We start from the raw sequence: 25,128 nt of genomic DNA on the forward strand, positions 1-25,128 counted from the left end.
CTCTCTCTCTCAAATAAATAACTAAAAAAATCTTTAAAAAAAAAAAAACAAAACCACTATCCTTTTAAATTTTTAAAGTTCAATTAATTAAGTAATCTCTACACCCAGCATGGTGCTCCAGCTCACAACCCTGAGGTCAAGAGTCATATGCTCTGAGCCAGCCAGATGCTCCAAAACAACTATCCTTTTCAACAAGTGATCATTTTCATAGGTTTATGCCCAGATTTCATAAACAATTGTTAATACAGAAATCAAAGTCCGCCAGACATGAAAAACCCAAAATATCAAAGCCAAAGAAGGCATCCATATCAGAGTATTACCTGTTTCATAGAGTACCTTAAAAATAAAGGAGAGCAGATTGAGGATGTTAGGAAGTCAATTTGTTACAGTTGGTTATGTAAGACTACCCCCCCCCCCCCCCCCCCCAAAAAAAAAAAAAAAAAAAAAATGGAAATTGTTATTTCTTAGTATGATCATTTGGAATTTAAAAGCACAGTTGTGTTAATTTTAATGTAAATTTTCAGTTGAATGAGGTGCACATTTTTATGGTGTTAAAATGTTATTTTTCAAGATGTTGCATTTCGTTTTTTCATTTTAGTGTGCTTCCCAGTTGAATGAGAAAGGCGTGTTTATACGATGTTAAAATGTTATTTTCCAAGTCATTGCACTACTCCTGTGTTTAATCCTAGACAATACCGAACTAATGTTTTCTTGGTTGCGCTTAGCTCGCTCCATCTCTGGAGTAACAGGTGTCGGAGTTGCTTTTCTCATATTCTCTTTGTATAATACCTAGAGGAGCCAAGAGAGCATCCAGACATCAGAGAGCAGAAAACCAGTTCTAAAAACCATCATCTAGCTGGTGTTATGGCTCAATTATATCACACTCTATAAGAAACACGTCAGGAAGATAAAGCCATTAAAATGTTATTACATAAAGCACAAGATGAAGAAAGAATTAAATCAGGTTGAACTGGTGGGGTTGGTTTATCGTTTTTAAGTGGGTAAAGAAGAATTTTTAAAAATAAATGAAAGTTTTGGGAAAACTGTGAGATAAATTAGTGATATAACCATATTTGCCAGGGTTATTGAAAGTGTAACAATTTCTTTTTTCCTCTCCAAAATACCGAGCTAAAGTTTTCTTGATTGCGTTTGACTCTTTCCATCTCAGGAGTAAAGGGTGTAGGGGTCGCTTTCCCCAAGTTTTCTTTGTATAACACCTGTGAGATACAAAGTTGGACCCGAAAATCATGAAGAGGCAATATTCAGACTATTAAACATAATGCAATTTGGGGGAGAAAACTCCATGTTTAATCTGTTACATGAGTGAGAACAGCTCTCAAGAAGAAAGCTTAAAAAGTTAATGGCAATAGTAAGTGTAGTATATCATTTACAGGGGATTCTAAAAAACCGGCATTTTGCTTGTTTTTAACCTGGGATGGAGTTAGGAGCAGGCCAAACTGCAGGGGTTACTTTGCAAAATTAAAAGCACTTTCGTTTCTCAAGACAATACCGAGCTAATGTTCTCTTGATTGCGTTTGACTCTCTGCATCTCTGGCGTGACAGGGGTTGGGGTGGCTTTCCCCACATTTTCTTTGTACAAAACCTACGCGGGTTCAATGGATCCAAAAAGGCAAAAAGAAAAAAATTACAGTTACCAAAAGATTAAACGGAAGAGATAATTTGTTATGAGGCTCAGGGTGCCAGACCATTTGGGCAAGAAGGTTAGGTGGAAAGGAGTATGTTTCCAAACGAAGTTGAGTGTAGTTATAGCAAGACACACATTTCCAGGGTAGGACCGTGCCCTGAAATCCTGGCAGACTGCAAGACAGAACTTGCAGGGTGCCCAAAAGGGATGAGAGAAGGCCTTTATTTTACGTCTATGCATTTCAAGCACCAGACAGATCATCTTGTAACAGGACTTAGGGGAATGTGCTTGACTGACACCGAGAAGGTGGAGGTGCTCCCTATATGGCAGCAGGTGACTGGCCTGTCTTGTAGCACTTAAACTCATATAGACACATCCATAAAATTGTGGGCCCAAAACCAAAGATTCCTTCTCCTCTTTTTTTCCCCTGCCATTATCTGTGCTCTGCCTCCTGCTTTAGTTCACCAAACTTATCAGTAAAGAAAAACGTTTTCAGCAATTATATCACTAGCATCATGATACATCCTTTACCTCAGTGTCTCCCTTCAGTGTCATTAATGGGGACACGGGAGGTTTGGGAAATGGCATTCAAGAGAAAGAATTCTGTTAAAGTAGTGGTTCTTAGAGTGGGGTCCCTGAACAGCAAGGTCAGCATCACCTGAGCACTTGCTAGAATTGCAAATCTTCTGGCCCCACACCAGACCTACAGAATGAGAAACTGTGGGGACAGCACCCAGCAGTCTGACTAACAAATGCTCCGGGTGATTCTGATGCAGTGCTCTCTAGTGTTGGAGAAAGCTGCAGACAGCGCTGATGTGGAGGGCCACCAGGTTCTTCCTAACGGGAGCTAACATCTTCCCCATACAAATCCCAACCCCCTGGTAAATTATAAACATGTATCATGTCACAGAGCACAGGCTTACAGGAAGTGGTCTGTAAAGTTAGCAGAGACCACGATGAAGACAAAACAAAAAACTAAAGTTGGTAAAGCAAAAACAGTTCAAGTGACACTTCATTTTTAAGTAAATTGATAAATGATCTTCTGAAACTAGTGGATCTTAATGTTTTCATTTCTCTGAGCACAGTACCTCCAAACAATCACATGAGGAATTTGAGATTGTTAGACAAACTCGATTTTGTTGTTATCCAAGCAAACTAAAATAAATACCAAATGGAACAAATGTCATTATCCTCGGAGGAGAGGATCAGGGGTTATTTTTCCCCAAGGTCTCTTTGTCTAAATCTAACAGGGTAAATTAGAACCTAAAGTCATAGGTGCAAAAACAGAACAAGATCACAACTCCAATTTTCCAGAAAGAGCTCTCATACCTATCATGCCACCCCCCAAATTTCAGGAGTACGTAAAACAGAGACCTTGAGGATAGCAGATAGAGAGTAAGTTCAGGGGCAGATGAGCGGAAGGACATTTTATTGGAAAATCTGTTACTTCCTGATATTAGAACTTTATAGATTAAAGCATTCTTGTTATTACGGGGTTAAAGCTAAGAGTAGCCTTCTAGGAGAAGGATAAATGAGATCAACAAAATTCACAAAATTTGTTTTTTAAAAGTAGGATTAATAAGTATTATTTTAAATCATTAAAGAAGTAGCTTTTTCTTTTCTTGCCAAAGTACCGAGCTAATATTTTCTTGATTGTGTTTGACTCTCTCCATCTCTGGAGTGACAGGTATAGGGGTTCCCTTGCCCATATTTTCTTTATACAACACCTGTGTGATGAGAAAGCATCCAGAAAAAAAAAAAAGTTAGGTAACATTTAATTTGTTGTAAGATTTTAAGTGTGAGTTCAACTTCCTTGTTACCAAATGACACAGTAGTCCAGGGAGCCAGGAGTTACAGGTTGGCAAGCTGCCACAAACTACTTTAATGGCGGCCATGGTTGGGCTGGGAAGCAGAGTCTCTAGGCAGCAAGGACCTCAGCTGCTGGGGAACCGCTGACAGTTATTCATGTTATTTTGTCATTTCTAGGAGTACAGTGCCTCCCAACAATCACATGGGGGTTTGAGATTGTTAGAACTCAGTTTTGTTGTTATCCAAGCAAATTAAAAATATATATATTTTAAAATACCAGATGTAATCGCTATCAGAATTAACTAAAATGTTTTAAAAAAGTTGAATCCATAGCAGTAACATAAAAATGCAAAGAGTATTGTCCTTTTGCTAAGTGAGGTATATTAGAAACAAAGGAAGGGTAGTGGGTTTTAAAAAGGAATAAATGTTAAGTATTATATAATTATGAGGTTAAGTGGCATCTTCTTTTTCCCTTTCTTTCCAAAATACCGAGCTAAGGTTTTCTTGATTGTGTTTGACTCTCTGCATCTCAGGAGTGATGGAGATTGGAATTCCTGTCCCCAGGTTTTCCTTGTATAGCACCTGTATGATAAGAAAGCATCCAGAACAAAAAGAGCAATCAACCACTTTCCCCTTTTGTGGAGAAGTGGGGAGAAGAAGGGCAAAGAGGAAGAGAATAGGTAGGAGGAAGGGAAATACCAGAAGCTTCTAGATCCAACCTGTAGGAGCCTAAAGACATACTTATAAGTAAGGGAATGCAGGAAAGAGCAGCAAAAAACTGAGATAGGAAAGTTTTGTCACTTTTGTTTGAATTAACCTCTGCAGCGCCGAGCAATAGTGCACCATGAAAGGGAACAATTAGTACCCCCCTCCCCCAGTTTGTTATGAGGAAGAGAAAGAATTAAAAAGGGTAAGAGACAAAAGGAGAACCAAGGAAGTTATTTTCGATTTGGAAATGTTATTAATAAACCATATAAGGATATTTGGGTTTTTATAAACATTGTATACATAAAGATACATGTGCACAAACCTTCTTTTGTTGACTTTCAAAAGAAGTCCAAGTATTTAATTTTTAGTTTGGGCGAACATATTGGGTGGAATTAATTATTTTTAAAGCAAATGGAGAGCAATGACAAGATGCAAAAAAAAAAGAAACTTCACAGTATCTGTACAAATACCAGTAGGGACAGAGAAGGTTAGAACAGGAAGTAAGCCAAGAGTCTGATCTTTGCTAAATACATTTTTGTAAGCTTTACATCCAGATCAAATTTGCCAAAGCAGGATAAATGTGGGTGCTTAGACACTAAGAAGGTCATGTTTTTAAAGGCTAGGATATATACTGAACACTTTTTTTTAAAAAAAGTCAAATGATGGTATTAATGTTTAACCAAAATGGGGAAATGGATTCACAGGAGATGGCAGCATTAAGTTGTGAACAAGACATGTCAGAGTTTTTATTGGGATAAGCTGATTAGATTTAAAATATAGCCATTAATTTTTGGTTTAAAAATAGTTAAAGGGATTTTTTTTTTTTCTTTAAATACCGAACTAAAGTTCTCTTGATTGTGTTTGACTCTCTCCATCTCTGGAGTGATGGGAATTGGGATCCCTTTCCCGAGGTTTTCTTTATACAACACCTGTACAACACAAGAAAGCATCCAGAAAAAAACAAGAGCAGTCCAAACAGCCCTTTCATCTGTCCTGTAAGGACCCTAATATGAGACTACAGACATCAAACAGGAAAGACAAATTCACCAAGTCAAACTGTCTCTTCAAACACAGATCGGGATGACGATATGCTCCGTATTTCCTTAGCTAAAGTGCCAGTGTATTTGTTATTCACCTTACTATTAACTCATTTATATTGAAGGTTTGTTTCCTGTGTTGGGAATTAAGGAAAAAACTACAATTTCATAAGAGCACTGAAGTGCTTAGTGTACAATAGAAAAATTATTTTTTAATTAGATTGGCAAATACTTATCTACATAGAACATCTGTTTTGCAGAATAACAGATATTTAAAACCCACCAAATCTATGCTGTATAGCAAAATTGGTCTTTGTTGAGTATATTCAAGTTGTGGAGGTGGTCAAGTCTGAAAGTTAATGTTTTAATACATAGTACTATTTATTTCCCATGGAATCTTAAAAGCTCTATGCACCCCCAGACAATTTTGCCTAAATGCAACTTGTGTAACAATGAATACAAATGGTTACTTAGGAAAAAAAAACTGTCCAGGATCATCAGGATCATTAAGATCTCAGATATAAATATCAATAATACTTACTCTAATATAGAAGAAAATAATTAACATACAATTTTGAAAATTAATGCAAACCTTAATTCTTCCAAAAGAAGAAATAATCATCAAAATCACCACCACCACCATCATCATCATCATCATCCCACAGGGAAAACAGTGAACATTCCAAAAAGTGATGTTTACATTGACAATTTAACAAAGTTGAAAGGTTGTTAGTGAATAGTAATTAAAAACAAAGGAAAACAAAACAAAACAAAACCAAAAGACAGTGGGACCAAAGAAAGTTACTGTGGAAGAATCAAACTTCCTGAAAATATTTGAACTCACAATTAAAAACCACTTTGGATCAAACCTGCTCCGCCCCCCCCCGCCCAAAAAAATCCAGCTAAATTTTACTATTGACATTTGATTTTCTATCTCAGGTATAAGTAACTCTTAAGATCCTTATACAGAAGTTTCACAGACTATTACAGAATTTTTCAACAATATTAATAAAATAAAAAGTAACATTAAGTATAAATTTATGATCTGATTTGTGTATTTAAAAGAAATCAGAAGGTCTGGATTTCTATTCATGGAATGGCTTGTTTAGCACAAATGAGCTACTTTCTTTTTCTGTCCTGTGTTTATCCAGACAGGATCTAGGTTAAGGCAACCACCATTCCCAATCAAGAGCCACTATTTCTACATGTGGCCTCGAGTACTGTGTCTTCGAGCTACACTAACCCAGAAACATCTTAGAGAAGAAGAGTCCCAAGTAAATAATAGCTACAGTGTTTGGGTTTTTTGGACATCAGTGAACTTCAAAAGTCCCAGCAGCAACATAAAAGTTGAAAAGAGAAGGAAAGGAACCAATTAAAAGTTTTAAGGGACTATTATGGAAGATATAAAATGTTAGAATCAAATGGTAAGTAAACGACGTGGAAAACAATTCAGTTGATGAAATTTTAAAAATGTTAAATTGATTATTTTAAAGGGACTAATAGAAGTTTTTTAGAAAATTATTATTTTTTTAAATATGGAATTAAAGGAGCTTTCTCCTGAATACCGAGCTAAAGTTTTCTTGATTGCGTTTGACTCGCTCCATCTCAGGAGTGACAGGAATGGGGGTCCCCTTGCTCAAGTTCTCTTTGTACAAAATCTGTGTGCACAAAACCAACAGTCACATCAGCTTGGACCCATCTTTTAGGTAACCTGATCTTCAAAACAGTCCCTAAAAGTATTTTCGTTTTCATAATGGCATAAAATAGGCCTAAACAACCCAAGTAATAGAACAACTGTGACGTTTAGTCACACACAGGGCGATGTCTGTCTCTGAGTGGCAGTGATAAAGACGCAGTTGCCAGGCCACAGGCAGGAGTCACTTAGTAATAGAGGTCTTCTCTCAAAGACAGAAGGATGAGGCCTTATCAAAGAGTGTTCAAGTTAATTGAAATTAATATCCATAATGAGTTGTTGGTAACTCTAAATTAAGGAACCAGAGAGAGAGAGAAAGAGAGAGAGGTTTGGGGGAATAAAATAAATATTAATAGATACTAAAAGCTAAATAAACATTAGCTTTCAATGATCCTTAAACTATTCCAAAGGAAAGCTCATTTCTCTTACATGGTATACAAAAAATAGCTGAGCCACATTTCTGACTTAACTGTAAATTGCTCTGCCATCTCTTGAATGAAAATATTTAAGAATCACATTCTTTTACAAAAAGTTACAAACACAAAAAATACATCAAACAGAGCCAGAATAAGCACAAATAAAATTCTAGTTAACATTGACCTTTTGAAGGGATGTTAGATTTTTACTTTTGACATGTGTCACACCAGTTAGAAACACCTGTTGTTATTAAAGGAGGGTTTGAGGGGGAAAAAAAACAAACACTGAATATTATGGGTTTTTAAGGAAAGTGATCTATCATTATGTTTTAGGGAAAACGCAGTTAAAATTTCACACCAGAACTCAAGTAAATACTAAATTAGATTTGGGTTGAAAACTGAGGTAATATTTGGTATCATTATTTTCATTATATGAATTTAGTAATTTTACAGGAAAAAAAATATGTTTGTAATGTGTTAAAAATATTATTTTAAATAAGAATTAAGGGATTTTATTTTTTGCCCCCTAAGAAATACCGAGCTAAAGTTCTCTTGATTGCGTTTGACTCTCTCCATCTCTGGAGTGATAGGTGTTGGGGTTCCTTTCCCCAAATTTTCTTTGTACAAAACCTGTGAGATACAAGAAAGTACCCAGAAGACATTCAAAACAGGCACAAAGATTAAGGAAGGGAGAAAATTAGGGGCAGGTAGTTTGTGTGAAGCGGGAGTCTTTTAGTGAGTAATATTTAATAAGGATAATGCTTTTACTTTTTCTTCACAATTTTAATGATGAACTCTACCATGCTAATTCTGGGGATAAAAAAGTACAACACAAAGCACTGAGTTATAGGAAATGAGTATAATAATGAGGAATCTTGTGTTAATTCTACTTACAGTATTTCAGATCTAAGTTTTCACACTTGTCAGTCGCTAAAAATGTTAAAGTACCACCAGAAAAGCGAGTCACTTCTGTCAGTTCAGATGGTTTTGGTCAGGTAATAACACACACCCCTCCCTCCCCCCGCCCACACACATACACAGGATTGTTAAGATGTTACTTTTTAAAAAAGGATAATGAGTTATTCTGGTAAACTTTTAAAAGTAGGGAAATTGAGTTTCTAATTTGATATATTTGTAAATACCGAGCTAACGTTCTCTTGATTGCGTTTGACTCTCTCAATCTCTGGAGTGACAGGGGTTGGAATGCCTGTTCCCAAGTTTTCTTTGTACATAACCTGTAGAAGATAATTAGAATCTAAGCCAAAAAGGTGAAATGACCATGAATCCTTTGGATTATGGCTACATCTGTGGGCTACGTGGTAGAAATTCCTAAAAACAATCTAGCTTTCAAGTATGAAACTCAAGGAAGACGGAAAAGAAACTCCACAAATATTTATGTTCCCCCCTCAAAAATAACTTTACTACCCTTGAACACTTGGTACTAAATTATGCATTTTCTGTTGTCAACACTTAGAACATTTCTAAAATGCATTAAAAAGTAATAAATTCAACAGTGAGAAAAATCGAACCACTTCATAACATTTAGTATTAGTAGGTCCACAGTAGATTTGTACTTAATTAAATAGGTTACTTGGTTTAAAATTTTCTAATCATGGGATACTCTATTCCTTCAAGGTTGGGAATTTTGTTTTGTATTTTCTACTGAAAATTCCTAGGGGCCCCCTAGTCTGTACGTACTCTTAATATAAGGAGACTTAAAAGTATATTTTTCAGAAAGAGCATCTTTCCTTGATATTTCTACTGATGGTTGTTGGATCATGTAAACTGGTGTTTTTCAAACTGAGGGAAGTCCCTATTTTTTAGGGTCATATCAAAGGTCAATAAATTTTAATGAAAAGAGTAAGGAACTTCCTGAACCTCTGGCCCCCTTCTTTTCCTTCTTTCCCTTTAATGTTAAGACTTGTCAGCCTAAAGGAATGAATGAATTCTTTTTAAATAAATTGGTCAATGGTGTACTTGAGCATGGGGTGGGGAGCAACATGAACAACGCAGGGGGTTTAGGTCACAGATTAACTCCCCTAAACACTGACAAACTAGTGGTGATATCTTTGTTTTGCTGGGAAACTTTGAGGGATCTTTAAAAATCTACTGTTTTAGTACAAACTTGTGTTTCTTTACCCAGCAAGGCAGCAGAACCGAGATCATGGATAACAGAACAAAACATAATCAGAGAAAGACAGGAAGTTGCAATCAAAAGTGATTAAAAGAGTTTTCTTGATTTGTGGACACAAAACCCTAAATGAAATTTGTACCACAAGGAAGCCAGAGTATAAGCAAAGAGTGAAACAAGAAAGAGATCTAGATCATATGAGTAACGTTCAAGAGAAATACCACGTGTCTCCTAATGACAACAAAATGAGACTTGAGGCCTCCAGTGACCAGCAGAATCTCTAAGACCAAGGTCCTCACCTTTTATTGGCCATAAACTATTTCCCAAACTCCACAGGGTCTCTTGCTAGTAGCCAGCTATTTCTTAGAATGTGCTTATGGATGGGAAAGCTGAGTGTGAGTGAGTGAGTGAGTGAGTGAGTGTGTGTGTGTGTGTGTGTGTTGGGAGGTGGGGAGCAGAGGCTGGGCTAACCTGATAGAGGTCAGGAGAAACATATGCTTAACCTGATTATTTAAGGTGTGAGGGACACCCCCACACACACACATCCACTATGCACAGGTGCCTGGAATTCCTCATAGGGAACATGCTTAATATAGAGTATGTCATTGTGGGTAGATTGTGGGACAGCGAGCACCTTAAACATACACCACCTTTGCAAGACAGTAGAGGAAGTTGGGCAAGAGATCTTGAAAGGGAGAGGAGAAGGCTGCAGAGACTTCACAAGTCAACCTAGAGTTTTCCTGGACAGGGGAGAATTGTCCTGAGATATACGTACATGCAAATATATACACTGGAGTAACACAAAATATTACATATGATATTATGTAATATATATGTATGTTATATATATAATTGTGTACATTATATAAAATTAAAATTTATATGCCAATTATCTAATATATAATTACATAAAATATATAATATTTTGTGTTATTTTTATGATTATATCTTTTAACTCAAGATCATTCTGATAACCTTATTACTACCGTTGGCACTTTTTACTCTAGGAACTGCAGGCATGATCATTAGTCAAGAAGCCAAGTCCCTTCTGCTCCTTGATGGTGTGAAGAAAGAGGTTTCTTATCTAGGATGGAGATAAGTTTACACCATTCCTAAGGCCTGGGAAGAAGGGATGACAGAGAGCTAGGGAGCAATTGGGAGGTGGCTGGTTGCACAAATGCGCGCTGAGCACATGGGCCATTACCGAGCTAATGTGCTTCTGTGTCTCCTTGACACGTTTTACTTCAGGCAGGTCAGGAATTGGGATTCCTTGTCCAATGGCTTCCTTATACTTCACCTGCAGGTATAAAAATGGGAACATGTGCATGTGTTTGGTTAGGAGCTCTGCAGTTTGTAAAGTCACAATTTAAATAATACAAACTCTATACTTAGTGTGCACGGGGCTCCATTTTGACACTAGGTCAGAGGACAATGCTTGGTCTCTCTCCTGTCCGTTCGGGGTGGAGCAGAGGGGGAGTCCATACTCAGACTGTAGCCCCCTACCTTTCCTGTGCACTCAGATGTTGTTATACCCAACATTTGGCTAGGACAAATACATTCACAACATATACCCAAGAAGGTTGAATTTTCGACTTTAACATATTCTATTTTTTTACAAGTGACAAGGAGTCTCTCCTTGACTAAACTTCAGTCAGGGTCCTCTGAATCTTCTTCCCAAATAGGCCTCAACTTTTGGATTTCTGAGTCTATCTTTGTATCGCCTGATTGTAGCAAGGATCCTGCTAAGTCAGTTTAGCGAGAATCCCCCTACCCTTGGCATGTCTTCACCCTTGATATCTGACCAAATTCCCTACCCCACCAGCCCCACCAGGCAACATCTGGTCACCCTGGCCTGCCACCAGCAAAAATCATGTTAGGTAGGTTCAGCCAGAACCTCCCTTACCCCTGACATTTTCTCAAATTTTCTATCCTCCGCCTGCCTCTTTATCCACCCCGCCCCCGCCCCCTGATTATAAAGCCTTACTTTTCCTTGCAATTCCTTTGGAATTGAGCCCAGTTTCATACTGAGATCTCTTTCCCCTATTGCAACAGTCCTGCATAAAATCTGTTTTGACTGCTTGAACCACGGTCCAGCTCTGGTTTGCTCTGACATCGGCCTCTCGGTTTCCCACAGGTAACCTCCCCTCCTGCCACCTGCTCTGGCTGCACTGATTGGGGGATGGCCCTCACCACAGGCACCTACTTCAGCAGCTTCAGCTGCTTCTGGAGACAACAATTTTGAGTGCAGCTCAGCCCTCAAAGTAAATTATCCAAGGAAGGCAGAAAACGCAGCGGATGAGTCTCTGGTAGGGGGGCGGGGGGTGTCTTTACCGAGCTAATGTGGTCCTGTGTTTGCTTCACTCTCAGCATCTCAGGGGTCTTTCCGATTGCCGTTCCTGGCGAGACATCCTCTTTATATAAAACCTGGGGCGTTCAGAATCAGGACAATGTTACACAGAAGAAAGGAAAGCCCAGCAATTCCTGGAGGAAGACTAGGAAACATGGCTTCTGTGAAAACAAGACACTAGAGAATGTTCTTAGCCATGTGCCAGAGGATCTGACGTCTTCCACGTCAGCATCATTAACTCTAACCATATGTACAACACAGACAACTCTCCAGATCTTGAGATTTAATATTATCATAATGTATTAATACAGGATGAGAAAAACCGGGACGATATTGATTTGACAAGACCTCTCCCATATGAAACACAAAATCCATTAAAGAAATGTGAAGTCAGTTTTTCTGGGGAAGGATAGTAAAAGAAATCACAATGTCAAAAAGAAATCCATCTTCACGGAGCAAGACAACACATGTTACTGCTCTGGGATTAAAAAAATTAAAAAGAAAAGTTACTTTGTTAGCAGATTTAAGGTGTTATTTCAAATGGCGTCTGGAGTGATGTTTTTAGAGCAAAGCATGGGAAATTTTAACAAATAACCACAAGTATTAACTGGGGAGGTTAGATGTTAATTGTCTGAATCAAGATGAGGCTAGCATATTTTTAAAGAGAATGGAATTATTAGGTTAGCGTTCAATGAAAAATAAATAGTAAATATACCGAGCTGAAATTCTTTTGATTTTCTTTAACACGTAGTATTTCTGGCGTGTCTTGAACAACTGTAATTTTTCCTTTACTGCTTTTAAGGTCACACTGGTATTGGAGCTATGAAGAAAGAGTAAACATCTTGTTAAGATTTCAACATTTTAAAATATATTTTAAATTGTCTCTATTGTGCAAGGGAAGTAAAAATCCAAATTAAGATAAAAACCAAATGTCTGTGCCACAATAATCATCGTCTGATAGCCGAAGGAAAACTCTTTAATAAGAATTTTGTAAAAAAAAAAAAAAAATTTTAAAAACCCTAAAAATGGTAACGTGTCAAGTTAGATTTTTTTTTAAAAAATGCATCCCTTCCTGAATTAATTTTGAAAATGACAGATGTCACCACTAATGGAAGATGGAGATAGTTCACATATGGTGACAAGAAGCCACTGACAAAGTAGCAGTGGGTCTTCTAGGCTATGATTTGGGGAATACAAGGCGATCTTGGAGAAGAACGGAGCACATGTTTCCTGGGCCACAGGTGGGAGTTGGGGAGGGCTGTCCCACAGCCCCCCTGCAGAGGGGAGGCCCAGTGTGTATGCCCGGAGGCAGCCCCCATGCCCACCTTATCCCAGGGATCAGTGGGCTGTGTCTTAGAGTCAATGAAAACTTACAAGGCTGAAGTTCTTTTGGTTCTCCCGGACTCTCTGTATCTCTGGGGTGTCCAAAACAGTCTCATAATAGGACATGCATTTCTCTGCATCTTCCTTGTACTTTTTCTGAGAATAGATTCCAAGAAATAAGGACGGTGAACACCACAGGGAAATGGGCCAGTGGGACCTACCACGGCCGTTCCTGCTCAGCAGAAGGAAAGTCCTTTGTAGTTTTCGGACTGTTCATGGACGTTAGGGGGTTGTAAAGCAGAGCCCTCTCTTGGTCAATGAGCTCCATGTCTTTTCTTTCTGGGAGACCTGAGCATGGGCATTTAATAAAACCCACTGTCATGGCAAAGAGAGCAGAAGGAGGCCCCTGCTGGCTGGTCCACACAGAGGAAGGTGACAGACAACCAGGCTCCTGGCGATGGGGTGTCTCCTGTGAACGGGATGGGGCCATTTAGCCAGGAGCTAGACGACCAACAGGCAGGGAGAGAAAAGCAGGGGGGTGAAGAGCCATCAGCAGGCCTGTGTAAAGCTGGCCTTCACCGGTGACGAGGCGATTTTCACTGAGCTCTGAACAGGTTGGGGGTTCCTGCTACAGGCCCGGCAGGGAGGTGCCGCAGCTCCGGAGGCCCCTCTAAACAGACCTGGGGCCGCCATTATGCCCGACTGACCAGCCATGGCTCCGAGCCAGCCATCCCCGTCCCCGTCCCCGTTCTCGGGCTTTCCCGCCCCTGCCCGCAGAGGCTGCCTGCAGGCAAACAGGCTTGAGCGATGGAATGTAGAAAAGCCCATGAGGCGACCCACCTCAAAATATCCGTAAGCCCTAAGTGACCAATGGATGACTTACAACGAGGCGCAGTTACCAAACAGGGAGGATTCTGCGTCGCCATCCCTTCCCATCTCCCCCCTTTAAAAGCAGTCCCCGGCCACTACCTCCTTGCAGACTGCCTCTCTGCCGTCCTGCCCTCCGCCCCCGGCGCTGTGGGCCCCAAACTTCTCCCTCCTTTGTTCTGCCCCGGGTGAGTTTTTTCACCGCCAGCGCCACCAGCTTCCACCGGATCGTGGTTCCCCCATCCAACTGAGAGACACCCCACTTAGGCACCACTCTGCCTAGCCTCTGGCTGAAGACTGTGCACAGAGGTCTGCTCTTCCTCCCAACACCTGTGCCACTGGTCCCGAGACTGAGCTGTTCACTTCCCTTAACCTTTGCAGCACAACACTTCCTCCACCTTTGGGCCAGATTTTTATTATTATTATTATTAATTAATTAATTAATTATTTATTATTTATTTATTATTTATTTGACATAGCGAGAGCAGGAACACAAGCAGGGGGAGTGGGAGAGAGAGAAGCAGGCATCCCGCAGAGCGGGGAGCCCGATGTGGGGCTCGAACCCAGGACCCTGGGATCATGACCTGAGCCGAAGGCAGACGCTTAACGACTGAGCCACCCAGGCGCCCCAGATTTTTTTTTTTTATTGCTTGTCACCGAGTCCTTTCACTTTTCTCTCCAGCTTTTTTTTTTTTTTTAAAGATTTTATTTATTTATTTGACAGAGAGAGACAGCGAGAGAGAGAACACAAGCAGGGGGAGTGGGAGAGGGAGAAGCAGGCTTCCCGCAGAGCGGGGAGCCCGACGCGGGGCTCGATCCCAGGACCCTGGGATCATGACCTGAGCCGAAGGCAGACGCTTAACGACTGAGCCACCCAGGCGCCCCTCTCTCCAGCTTTCTTTAGCTCCAGTTTCTCCCACTTTTTAGGGAAGTTTGGGTGTGGAGGGCTGAGGAAAGGCTAGCTACTTTTGCAAGGGGATAAAACCATTCTTTCTACATCTCTTTCATCTAAACTGTATTACACACAAATTACGAATTACATTTATGTGTTGGAAAGATTTAATCTCCTCAAAGGCAACAAAGAAGCCGTTTTAACCAGTAAGAGATTTTCAGCCCAGACTTTGAACAGGAAGCCAGTTAAAACAAAGATTTCTGGAAGGAAAGAGCAGTTCACCACCTTCCTAGTTCAGGAAAAAGTCACCTGAATGACTCCTCTTCGTTATGCAAATGTAAGGCAAACAGTTCCATGGTCCTGGGAAAGCGGTAAGACCCGTCCTCTTTTTTTTCTTTTCTTTTCCTTTTGTTTTCTTAAGGTTAAGAAAAGCCGCTGCCGTAACTGGTTTGCTGAGCTAGTGCTAGTCACTAAGAGCAGTGGTTAGTCTGTACTTGGAACTTGGGGGTGTTCTGAGAGTGAAGAGTCCCAGACCCCTGGCATTAGGAAGTATGTAGTATATTACCCTGAATTTGTAGGTCCATTCACACTGCTCGCATTAACCCCCAGTATGAGACTCAGAAGTTATAAAATACATACTTTTCACTGGCAACCGAGAAGCAATTTTGTAGAAAGCATCAGCACCGCTACACCACTCAAAGGTAAATACTAATCTAAATTGGGAAGGAAGAAATCTGCCTGGCCTATCTTAGGCCTTGAGGAACTAGGCTGAGGAAACCTCCAAGGGGACAGAGAAAGTGGCTTAATTCTTCCCTTGAACAAGCCTGCGCTCTGAGGTTTTCCTTAAAGATTAGCAATGGGAAAGGCTCAAGGTTCTATGGCCGGCAAGCCCTCACAGCCTCAAGAATGTTGGCGTCCTTCAATGAACACAACATGGTAGTCTGGGGCCCAGATAATTTTGGTAATAAAATGCTTCCCCATTCCCCCCCCCAAAAAGGTTCATTTCTCCCATTTGAATATATCTGTTTCTTAAATAAACCATTCTCCAGTGATAACTATTTTTTTCATGTCTAATTTTAGGATATAAAATTATATATTGCTAATGAAGGACTTAAATCCATGATTCCCCTGACCCAACTGGCCATTGAGAGATCGCCTGTGAATATTAAAAAAACAAAAACAAAGAAGCAAACAAACAAATAAAAACAGATTTCCAGGGACTACATCAGGCTTACTAGCTTCAAAATTCCAGGGTGGGGCCAGGAAACCTACACTCCCAGGTGTTTATAAAGCACAGCCTGGTCAGGTCACTATGGCTTTATAACTCACTGCTCAGAAGACAATTTGGAGCTACTTAAATAAATTGCAGATCTCTGATATCACTGAAGATTAAAACAAACAGGGGTACATCCTGCTGTATAAAGGACATCATACTTTCCTTCATTTCTCAGCGTTATCCCTCACAGAGGAAGCAGGGTTAGATCTTGTGGTTGCTGTGGATGACATAGGTCAATCTAGTTAAGAAGATTATGGACTGTCTACTTTGTTCCTTCCTGATTTGTACATACAATTTACATCCACATTATAGGAGATTTTACAGGTTAAAATACTGATTCATTAACACGGATGCTACCATGTAAGAGTTCTTCAGTACCTTAAAGTTCCCTCATATAATCTATCTTAATTCTGATACAGAAATCTCACCTCTGACCCAAACTTGCATCACAGATGAATCCCTTCTCCGTCACTGGGCAAAACTGTGATTTGAAAGAGCCTACGTAGGTATTAATGGAAAGACTTCATGATTGGGGGCTATGTGTGATACTGCGATGAATGTCCTTACCTGGCTTGAAAGGTTCTTGACTTGCTGGGCATGAATGATCTCTGGAGTATCAACCACAGAAGTGAAATTGGCTTTTTCCATTTCTGCTAATTGCTTATACTTAATCTGCAAAAGAACACCCAACACTTGGGTAAATGTTTATAATGTACATATTTGTCGATTTCATTTGATTACGAGGTGGTCAATATTTCTTTCCCAAAAGGATTCATTCATTTGAGACTCAACATATATTTTTTCCTTTTGTGTTTATACCTTTATACTAAAGAGTGAGATTCGGAAAGGTTGAGTCCTAGTTGTTGAAAGACTCACTATCTAGTTGGGCACAGGGGCTGGGAAGGGGAGTAGTAGTGGGAAAGGAGCAAGATAATCAACACCTATTAAGGTATGGATTGTTCACGTATTAAGAGCTGGGAGCAGAACAAATAAGCAAAAGATAATGCGAGATGTTAAAAACTACCTTTTAAATTTAGGTCTTGGAAGAAGGGAAAGAAAGAACTCCCAAAATGTTCTAAGCAAGGAATTCTTGGTGCCAAATGGGGGTGGGGGTGGGTATTGACTAAGAAACAAGACCAGGATGTCCGAATCTGTCCTAGCTTCAAGCTCTCCAACTTCTCCCCTTTGCTCTGAATGTCCTCTGTGGCTATAGACTCAGAAAGACAAATGAAAAGGCGGCCAGACAAGTGTCTGTGCTCTTTCTATCAGAATGGCTTCCACCAGGCAGATGTTTAAAAATGCCACTATAGACATAGGACTGTTAATCAACCAAGTAAGATAACAGAAGGACAACACTGTGTCCTTGTAATCACAACCAAATTAAGGTTGACATGGAATAGTAGCACTGACCTGACTGGCAATATCAGTAGCATTCTTGGCCCTCATGAAGTCGGGGGTTTCATTGGCCATGGCATTCAGGCCTCTTCCTTTGACTTCCAACTCCAAGTCTCTCTTATATTCTTTCTGTAGTAGCATTAAAACAAGAGTTACCTAACTTCCGTGACGAGGCAGTCAATGTACATACAGAGTGACGGTAAATCCACATACTATACCACTATTCGGTTGCTAGTGTTCACCTTTGCTATTCCCTGTGGTCAGATGCAGTGGTGGCCACAGAAACCTGTTTTAGGAAACTGTTCTACTTGTGTCCACATGTGAGGCTTCCTTTTGACCACTTTTAGCATTCCCTACTTAGAAAATCCAAGTAAAAAGGGCATTTTAAATCTGGTTTGCTACATAACTAGTATTGAACTTAGGTGCATAACACTCCAATGTGATGTTTTAATTTAAATGAGCACACCAAATGGATCATGGTTAAATCAAATACTATTAGATAAATAACAGATTACGAAAGCCACTGGACGCAAACCATAGTATCGACTCATCGGAAATCGAGATATATATATATGTATATATGTAAACATATATATATAATTTTTTAAAGATTTTATTTATTTATTTGACAGAGAGAGAGACACAGCGAGAGGGAACACAAGCAGGGGGAGTGGGAGAGGGAGAGGCAGGCTTCCCGCGGAGCAGGGAACCCGACGCGGGGCTCGATCCCAGGATCCTGGGATTACGACCTGAGCTGAAGGCAGATGCTTAATGACTGAGCCACCCAGGCACACCGAGATATATTTTATTTAACAGTTAATAACCATGTTGGATATGGAATTTGAAATTCAAACCTCTCTCTTTCTTCTCTTTTTTTTTTTTTGTTGTAACTTGGTTAGGGAGGAGAAGACGCTGTGGGCCTACCTCGTTGAGAATTTGAGTGGCGTTCTTTGCTCTTAGCATGTCAGGCGTGTCTTCCATTTCACTGAGACCCTTCCCACGAATGCTTTCCTCTAGATCTTTCCTGTATTCTTTCTATATCACAAAATAAAAGCAACACCACTGACAAGAAAGCCTGGATCGTTCCTCTTAGGTGAAGAGCCAAACCAAACAAGCAAACAAAGACCAAAAAAAAAAAAAAAAAAACCTCCAATTTTGAGTAGTTACAGCTTAGTGATTAAAGATATGATAAAGGCAGGGCATAAGCTTCATCAGTTAATATTAAATATCAGATAAGAAACTAGCACATTTCATTAGGTATTCAAGTAAAAAATGAGAAGAATTAACGTGGGTAAGAGATTAGGTGGTAATACCAAACACATGTGAACCCAACTTGAAATCCGCTAAAGTTAGATGGTGATGAAAATGGTAGAAGGAACACACTGATGAGTGTCATTAGTGCAATTATTGGGATCAAGAGCGAAAGCAAAGACCAAGTGGACACTACCTCGCTGGCTATTTTGGTTGCATATTTGACATGTAATAAAGCTGGCGTGACCTCCAGGCCCGTCAGGTTTCTGCCTTTAATGGACTCTTCATAATCTCTCTTATATTCTTTCTAATGTGAGTAGGAAGGAAACAGAAATTAAAAAAAGGATCTTTATTACAACTTATTTCTCAAACCTAGTAAGAAAAAAAAATCACAACACTGTCCTTCCATGTATGACCCCTTAACTGGATCATAGTTTAGCTAATGGTCACACATTTGAAAGGTATCTGGTTGTTCTGGAAATATTTTGTCTACAACAAATGGCCTCAAGGAGACTCAGAATTTGAGAAGCCTGTTGGGCTCCTCGTTCATATGTCCAGCACTGTAACTGAGGCTGCCCCATCATCTGCCTCACAGCAGGGAAGGACAGCGGAAGGGGAAGGACACGTGTGCCACCAAGACTCTGAATCCACTGTCATCTGTCCTGAGGCAACAAGATTTTGCTTCTGAATTAAAAGTAAGGGGAAAATAACAACACAGAGGAAGAAGAGCCTGAGGCACAAAATGCAAATTTGGCCTTTTTCATAATCATGACTTATTATTTTTAATCTCCAAATAGATAAGGTAGACAATGAGACACAGAGAAATCCTAAGATTTTGTCCTCCACTGAGTCACAAGCTCCCTCATCTCCTCTCTAATCCCTGGACTAAGCTGTCTCATTGGGAGACTTGGAATAAATGCTGGAACTCCATTTTTATAATTTTTAATTTTGATAGAATTTTAAATTTACAGAAAAGTTGTAAGACTAGTACAAGGAACTTCCATAGCCCCTTTACCCAAATTCACCAATTGTATGAAGTTATGTTAAACGTTTGATTATTTGGCCTTTACACCAGAAAGCTCCACAGAGTGCTACTTTATTAACAACCATTTAGGTGCCTCGTTAGCGCAGTAGGTAGCACGTCAGTCTCATATTAACAACCATTTATCTTTATGGTTGGAGATATGCCCCATGGGGGAGAGGTAAAAAGCAACCCAAAATAAGTCTGTTTCCCAGTGAAAACTTCCTAAAATTCAAAATAAGATTCCATTCTTCTCTGCTGTTGGTTAAAAAGGAAAAAAACAAATTTTTTTAGATGCTTGTGCTTACATTTCTAAACTTCTAAGTAGGAAATATGGCATCTTGACATCTGATGTTTTGATAAACATCTTGATCATTACTCTTTTGTTTGGCCTGGGGCTTCCTATTAGGAGCATTCCAAAGCCAATGGTGGTTCTGTGCAGAGGGAACTTTTCATTCATCAAAGAAAAATTCATATAACATTCAATATAATTTGTTTCAGTTAAAGTTAAGAATAGTTTGCTATGTTCTAATGCTACAAAAGAGTTGAAATAAAACATATATGATTAAGTATTTACTATTTGGAGCATTTAGTGTAACTGAACCATAACATTTCAGAGACGGAAACATTTTAGTGACCACATGTGAAAAAGTTCCATTACCTACAACTTTTGGATAACAGAAGGCTGGGTACATGTGTGGGCAGAGCTTGTCTTTAACAGCTTGATGGCACGTTTGTGGTGTGTTTTGTAGGACTTACCCCACTTTGCATCTGCTGAGACTCTTTGGCAGTGATATATGTTGGTGTTTCAAAGTCCAACATAGGCTTTCCTCGTTCCTTTTCATAATTTTCTTTGTATTTCACCTAGTGATGAAAAGCCTTATTAGATAGATCTCCTCTGGTCAATTCCCAGACAGAGACCAGTGTAGGGATAGTATTTTTTAACTGATACATCAGTCCACATGGATGGCATCCCATTGCCACTCAAAACAGGTTCTTATGTTTCAGATCTAGCACCTTTTTGTTGTTGCCTGAGAGAAAACACCCTTACTGTCGGCAAGGCAGAATTAGGATTTGTGTTCAATTCAAGAAGACAAAAGAATCACTGCAGAAGAATCAGCTGAGAGAAAGGCCGAGGCAAGGAAATGCATGGGGAATGTCCCCCGTCAGAGAAGGTCGGCCAAGATCAGATAGGCCTAGAGGTGAACACTGTAACCACAGCATCTGTCAATGTTTCTGAGAAATATCTCCAGTTTTTCTTTTATGAAGAATTTTATCAGAGACCTGGGGTCTCGATTCAAGAGACAACACACACAACTTTCTTTATATGTCATGAACTGGATCTAGGTCATAATCCGTCACATATTCAATGCAGCCAATATAAATTCATATAAAAATGAGAAAGAGTTTACATGTGGACTGACTTACTAAGAAATCTGACGTTCTCAAAAGAGCCCTAGTGCTATTTTACAAATACAATGTCGTCATCATTACAAATACAATGTTCCAATCCAATGGAGGATGTGGCCGTGCGATTAAGAGTGGGGGCAGCCCACAGATACTCAGAAATGGAAAGTCAGAGAGGCAGAGGCCCTGTTCACACAGCATCTTCATAGCAATGCTCAATCTTAGCAATCTTGCTGAAAATAGAAACCTGGGGGCACGGGCTGCTTCACAGATGACATGAAGACACTTCTAGTAATTTAGCCCTCTTGATTAATGCCCAACAGGAGACCTAAATAATTCTGGATTTGTGACGTAGGAAGTCACGTGATAGCAAACTCCTTCTCTGAGTCCTTTCTTTGGAGAATCTTAATTATTTTACAAATTTTCAATTCCTTAAATACCCACAGATACTTCAATGGTAGATTTAATCATGTTACTTTTCTGCTCAAAATCCTCCAAAGGCTCTCTGTCATCATTGCAACGTTTCCTAAGTGGGGGTGCAGACTCATGAGGGCACCCTGGGGTTATCGTATTGGGACTGTCCCCCTTGTAACATAATCTTTATGCTTCCAGCCCGTCAGTGATCTGAGTAACACACATTGCATGTATAGACACTATTTCTCCAATACGTGTTGATGCTGTGATACATAGCATAAAATTTTGTTTCAAAATGCTGCTAAATTCCAAGCTCCCCTATATCTTTGGACATTTTCCTCCAGCAATGGTTACTAAAACTATAACTACCATTCTGAGGGGGAATTCATGAACGTTTTTGACACTGTAGCTGAACGTGCTTCAGGAAAAAAAGTCTTGATTGACTTACTATACTCTGTAACTCTGTGGCCTCCTTTAGATGAAGCTGCTCCAGATTATCAGGTATTGTGTGGTAGTGGCCTTTACTCTTCTCATAGTTCTTCTTGTACTGGTACTGAGGGGAAGATGGCAAAAAGGCACATGGATGGAAAAGCTGCTCAGCATTTCTATTTTTCCTTTTTAGGTTAGATATTTACACAGCAGCATCGTCAAGACCAAAGTAAGAGCAGCAAACACTAAGTGGGGGGTTACACAAATATGTCAAAGGAGGAAGACCCACATCCAGTACTGCCCAGTTGATACAGGATGGCCAACACTTAGGTTATATGGCGTATTCAAAGGAGGTTGGAAAAGTGAAAAGTGAAATTACTCCAAACCATATTTCTCTGTCCTTAGAAGCAGGGAAGGACTTAGTTAATTGGAAAATAAAAAGTTTAAATATTCTAAGAATAAAAGGTTTTTTACATTCTGAGAGGTGTCACAATCCGTAGAGAGTTGATAGACTAATGCTGTAATTTGGAAGGATGCATTCACACAAAAGAGCTTTCTAATAAATCTAGTGTCCCGGAAGCAGAGAAGGAGATGTATGTGAGCTCAGCAGAGGAATTCCGCTGCAAACGGGTGAAACATGCTGTTTCTATAGCAAATGACTGAGCTTACAGAACTGGCAAGGTGGCTTGTATTCAGCACATGATTCATTATCAGAGATTCCTTCATATCAGTCACAGGCTTGTGAAGTTTCTTCAGGTCAGCTTTATATTTAACCTGCATGTGAAGGGGGAAGAACGAAATCACATAAACAGGAACTGGAAGACAGTACTAATGGAAGCCATGGTAAGATATCCCATCGGGAAACAAATACTGGAGGTGGTGATGAAAATCCACACACCTCATTCACAGTGGCTAGAAAGTGGAAACAACTCAAGTGTTCATCAACAGATGAATGGAGAAATAAAATGTGGTGTATACACACAATGGGATATGATTTAGTCATAAGAAGAAATGCAATTCTGACAAATGCTACAACATGGATGAACCTTGAAAACATGATGCTAAGTGAAGTAAGCCAGACCAAAAAAGGGACAAATATTGTATGATACCATTTATATAAGATTTTCTAGTAGGCAAATTCACAGGGACAGAAAATAGATTATAGAGGTTACCAGAGGCTAGGGGGAGAGAGGAATGGAGTTATGGCTTAATGGTTGTACAATTTCTGTTTGGGGCAATGGAAATAATAGTGGTAGCTGGACAATATTGTGAATGTAATCAATGCCACTCAACTGTACATTTCATTTATTTACTTATTTAAGCAATCTCTACACCCATGGGGCTCGAACTTACAATGCTGAGATCAAGAGTCGTATGCTCTTCTGAGCCAGCCAGGTGCCCCTCATTTGTACATTTAAAAATAGCTAAAACGGCAAATTTCATGTTATATATTTTGCCACAATTAAAAAAAAACGTACCTCACTTGCGAGATTGTTAGCATCTTTCATGACTTTGTAGAGCTGGCTGTCTTTTGGATTGAATTTCGGTGTTTTGCCCTTCTCTTTGTCGAAATTTTCTCGGTATTTAACCTAAGAGCAAATGCAAAATTCCAAATTATTTCTGAACATGAATTAATTTGAAAACTAAGAAATGGAGGAAATATAAATACAAAAGAACAGGTTATATATAAAGTGATCATATAACTTACTATCCGCACCAGGACGCTTTTAAGAGTAAAGAAGAGCACAACCAATGTTATGTTGGGGCAACAGGCAGTCAAGGGTAAGACTGAGTATTATAGTATCGCCTCACTCGTTTTTATATTATCCAGAGGTAGGAAAGATAATCACCTCTTTTTAATGCAAAACAAAAGTAAGTGGAAAAAGGCTAAAGGCTTCAGGCTCCATTCAGTGATCTAGTGGAGCCTTCTGACCCTAGGAACCACCAAAACCAAAAGCATTTTAGGTCTACTGTAAGGAGTTCAAAGAGGGGTTGTAAATGGTCCAGAAGAGTGAGACACAGGAATCTGTTAATTAGGAGAATTTATTGTAATTTTAAAATAGTACTTTGGCTAGATCATTTTGATTTTTTCAAACTTGGCAAAAAATGGCCTGAGTAAAAAAAAGAACAGAGTGTGGGGGGGGCAAGACCCTCAATATGATTTTAGGCTAGAAGAAAGAAGTGAGATATTTTACAATAACGACAAAAATAAGATTAAGCATACTTTTAGGATACATAAAAGTAAAAAAAATGCAAAGGGCTAACTTCAATTTAAAGAATAAGCATAAATACCAGCTTACTCTACTAATAGCTGTTCCAAATTTTAATACATTTTTTATATTTCCAAGGTCGTGCCACCATCAAGGTAAAAACAAAGAAATGATTTCGATGTTGAAATTTTGAAGACTTTGCTGTTTTTGAAAATTGAGAGGCTCGCATTTCTAATCCTGCATGAAACCTCAGATGTGGACAAGGAGTCTGGGTTTACTCCCTGTGGAAGGCTCGCCTCAGGGTTTATAGCTCTCAGTGTGGCCCCAGGCCCACAGGGTCTTACCGATGTGGGGGCCTGCCCCATCCTGACTTTGCTGTCTGGCTGATACTTGGGTAGAATACCTCAAAGGCCAAAGGAGAGGGCAAAGGCACAGGGCTGCATCTTACGACGCCTCCGTGATGGGTCATTTGAAGAAAACTAATGTACTCATCAGGGAATTAGGACTGACACCAGCAAACTGACATCTTTCCCTTTTTCTCAGCTATTTTCTTAACCTCGGTCAGGGCACTGACCAAGTTACACTCTTTTCTGTTGATTTTGTGTTGGAATGTGTAGAATGCTATAGAACTTTGTTGAAGGATTTACTTCTGTGCACGACCATGCCCTCCCTCTGGAACACGCCACTTGGAGTAGGAAGATAGAGTAGACTTGCTCAATAAATGTGATTTAATTGAATGAAAGGAAGAGAGTTGTCATGCCTAGGTAAAATAGCTGAAGAAGATGATTTACAGGAAAATTCAACAGAATGAGGCATTTCCCCTCAGAACCCTGGATATACCTTGATTATGTATCACC

At 39.6% G+C, this 25,128-nt stretch overlaps 1 protein-coding gene across 1 annotated transcript in view; it reads right to left on the reverse strand.

The window, feature by feature from the left end:
- Positions 1–25,128, reverse strand: part of NEB (nebulin) — a 200,218-nt gene that overhangs the window by 6,803 nt on the left and 168,287 nt on the right. The window contains exons 124-141 of the mRNA XM_021702909.2: positions 23,540–23,650; positions 22,731–22,835; positions 22,081–22,185; positions 20,571–20,675; positions 18,987–19,097; positions 18,464–18,574; positions 17,555–17,668; positions 16,712–16,816; positions 13,161–13,265; positions 12,502–12,606; positions 11,771–11,863; positions 10,644–10,736; positions 8,451–8,543; positions 7,846–7,938; positions 3,280–3,372; positions 1,511–1,603; positions 1,125–1,217; positions 697–789 (exon numbers count right to left, since the gene is read on the reverse strand). Of these exons, the coding sequence (XP_021558584.1) occupies positions 697–789; positions 1,125–1,217; positions 1,511–1,603; positions 3,280–3,372; positions 7,846–7,938; positions 8,451–8,543; positions 10,644–10,736; positions 11,771–11,863; positions 12,502–12,606; positions 13,161–13,265; positions 16,712–16,816; positions 17,555–17,668; positions 18,464–18,574; positions 18,987–19,097; positions 20,571–20,675; positions 22,081–22,185; positions 22,731–22,835; positions 23,540–23,650 (1,821 nt within the window). The remainder of the gene's footprint in view (positions 1–696; positions 790–1,124; positions 1,218–1,510; positions 1,604–3,279; positions 3,373–7,845; positions 7,939–8,450; positions 8,544–10,643; positions 10,737–11,770; positions 11,864–12,501; positions 12,607–13,160; positions 13,266–16,711; positions 16,817–17,554; positions 17,669–18,463; positions 18,575–18,986; positions 19,098–20,570; positions 20,676–22,080; positions 22,186–22,730; positions 22,836–23,539; positions 23,651–25,128) is intronic.

This window comes from Neomonachus schauinslandi, chromosome 3, assembly GCF_002201575.2.
Source record: "Neomonachus schauinslandi chromosome 3, ASM220157v2, whole genome shotgun sequence".
In the NCBI taxonomy this organism is placed as follows: Eukaryota; Metazoa; Chordata; class Mammalia; order Carnivora; family Phocidae; genus Neomonachus; species Neomonachus schauinslandi.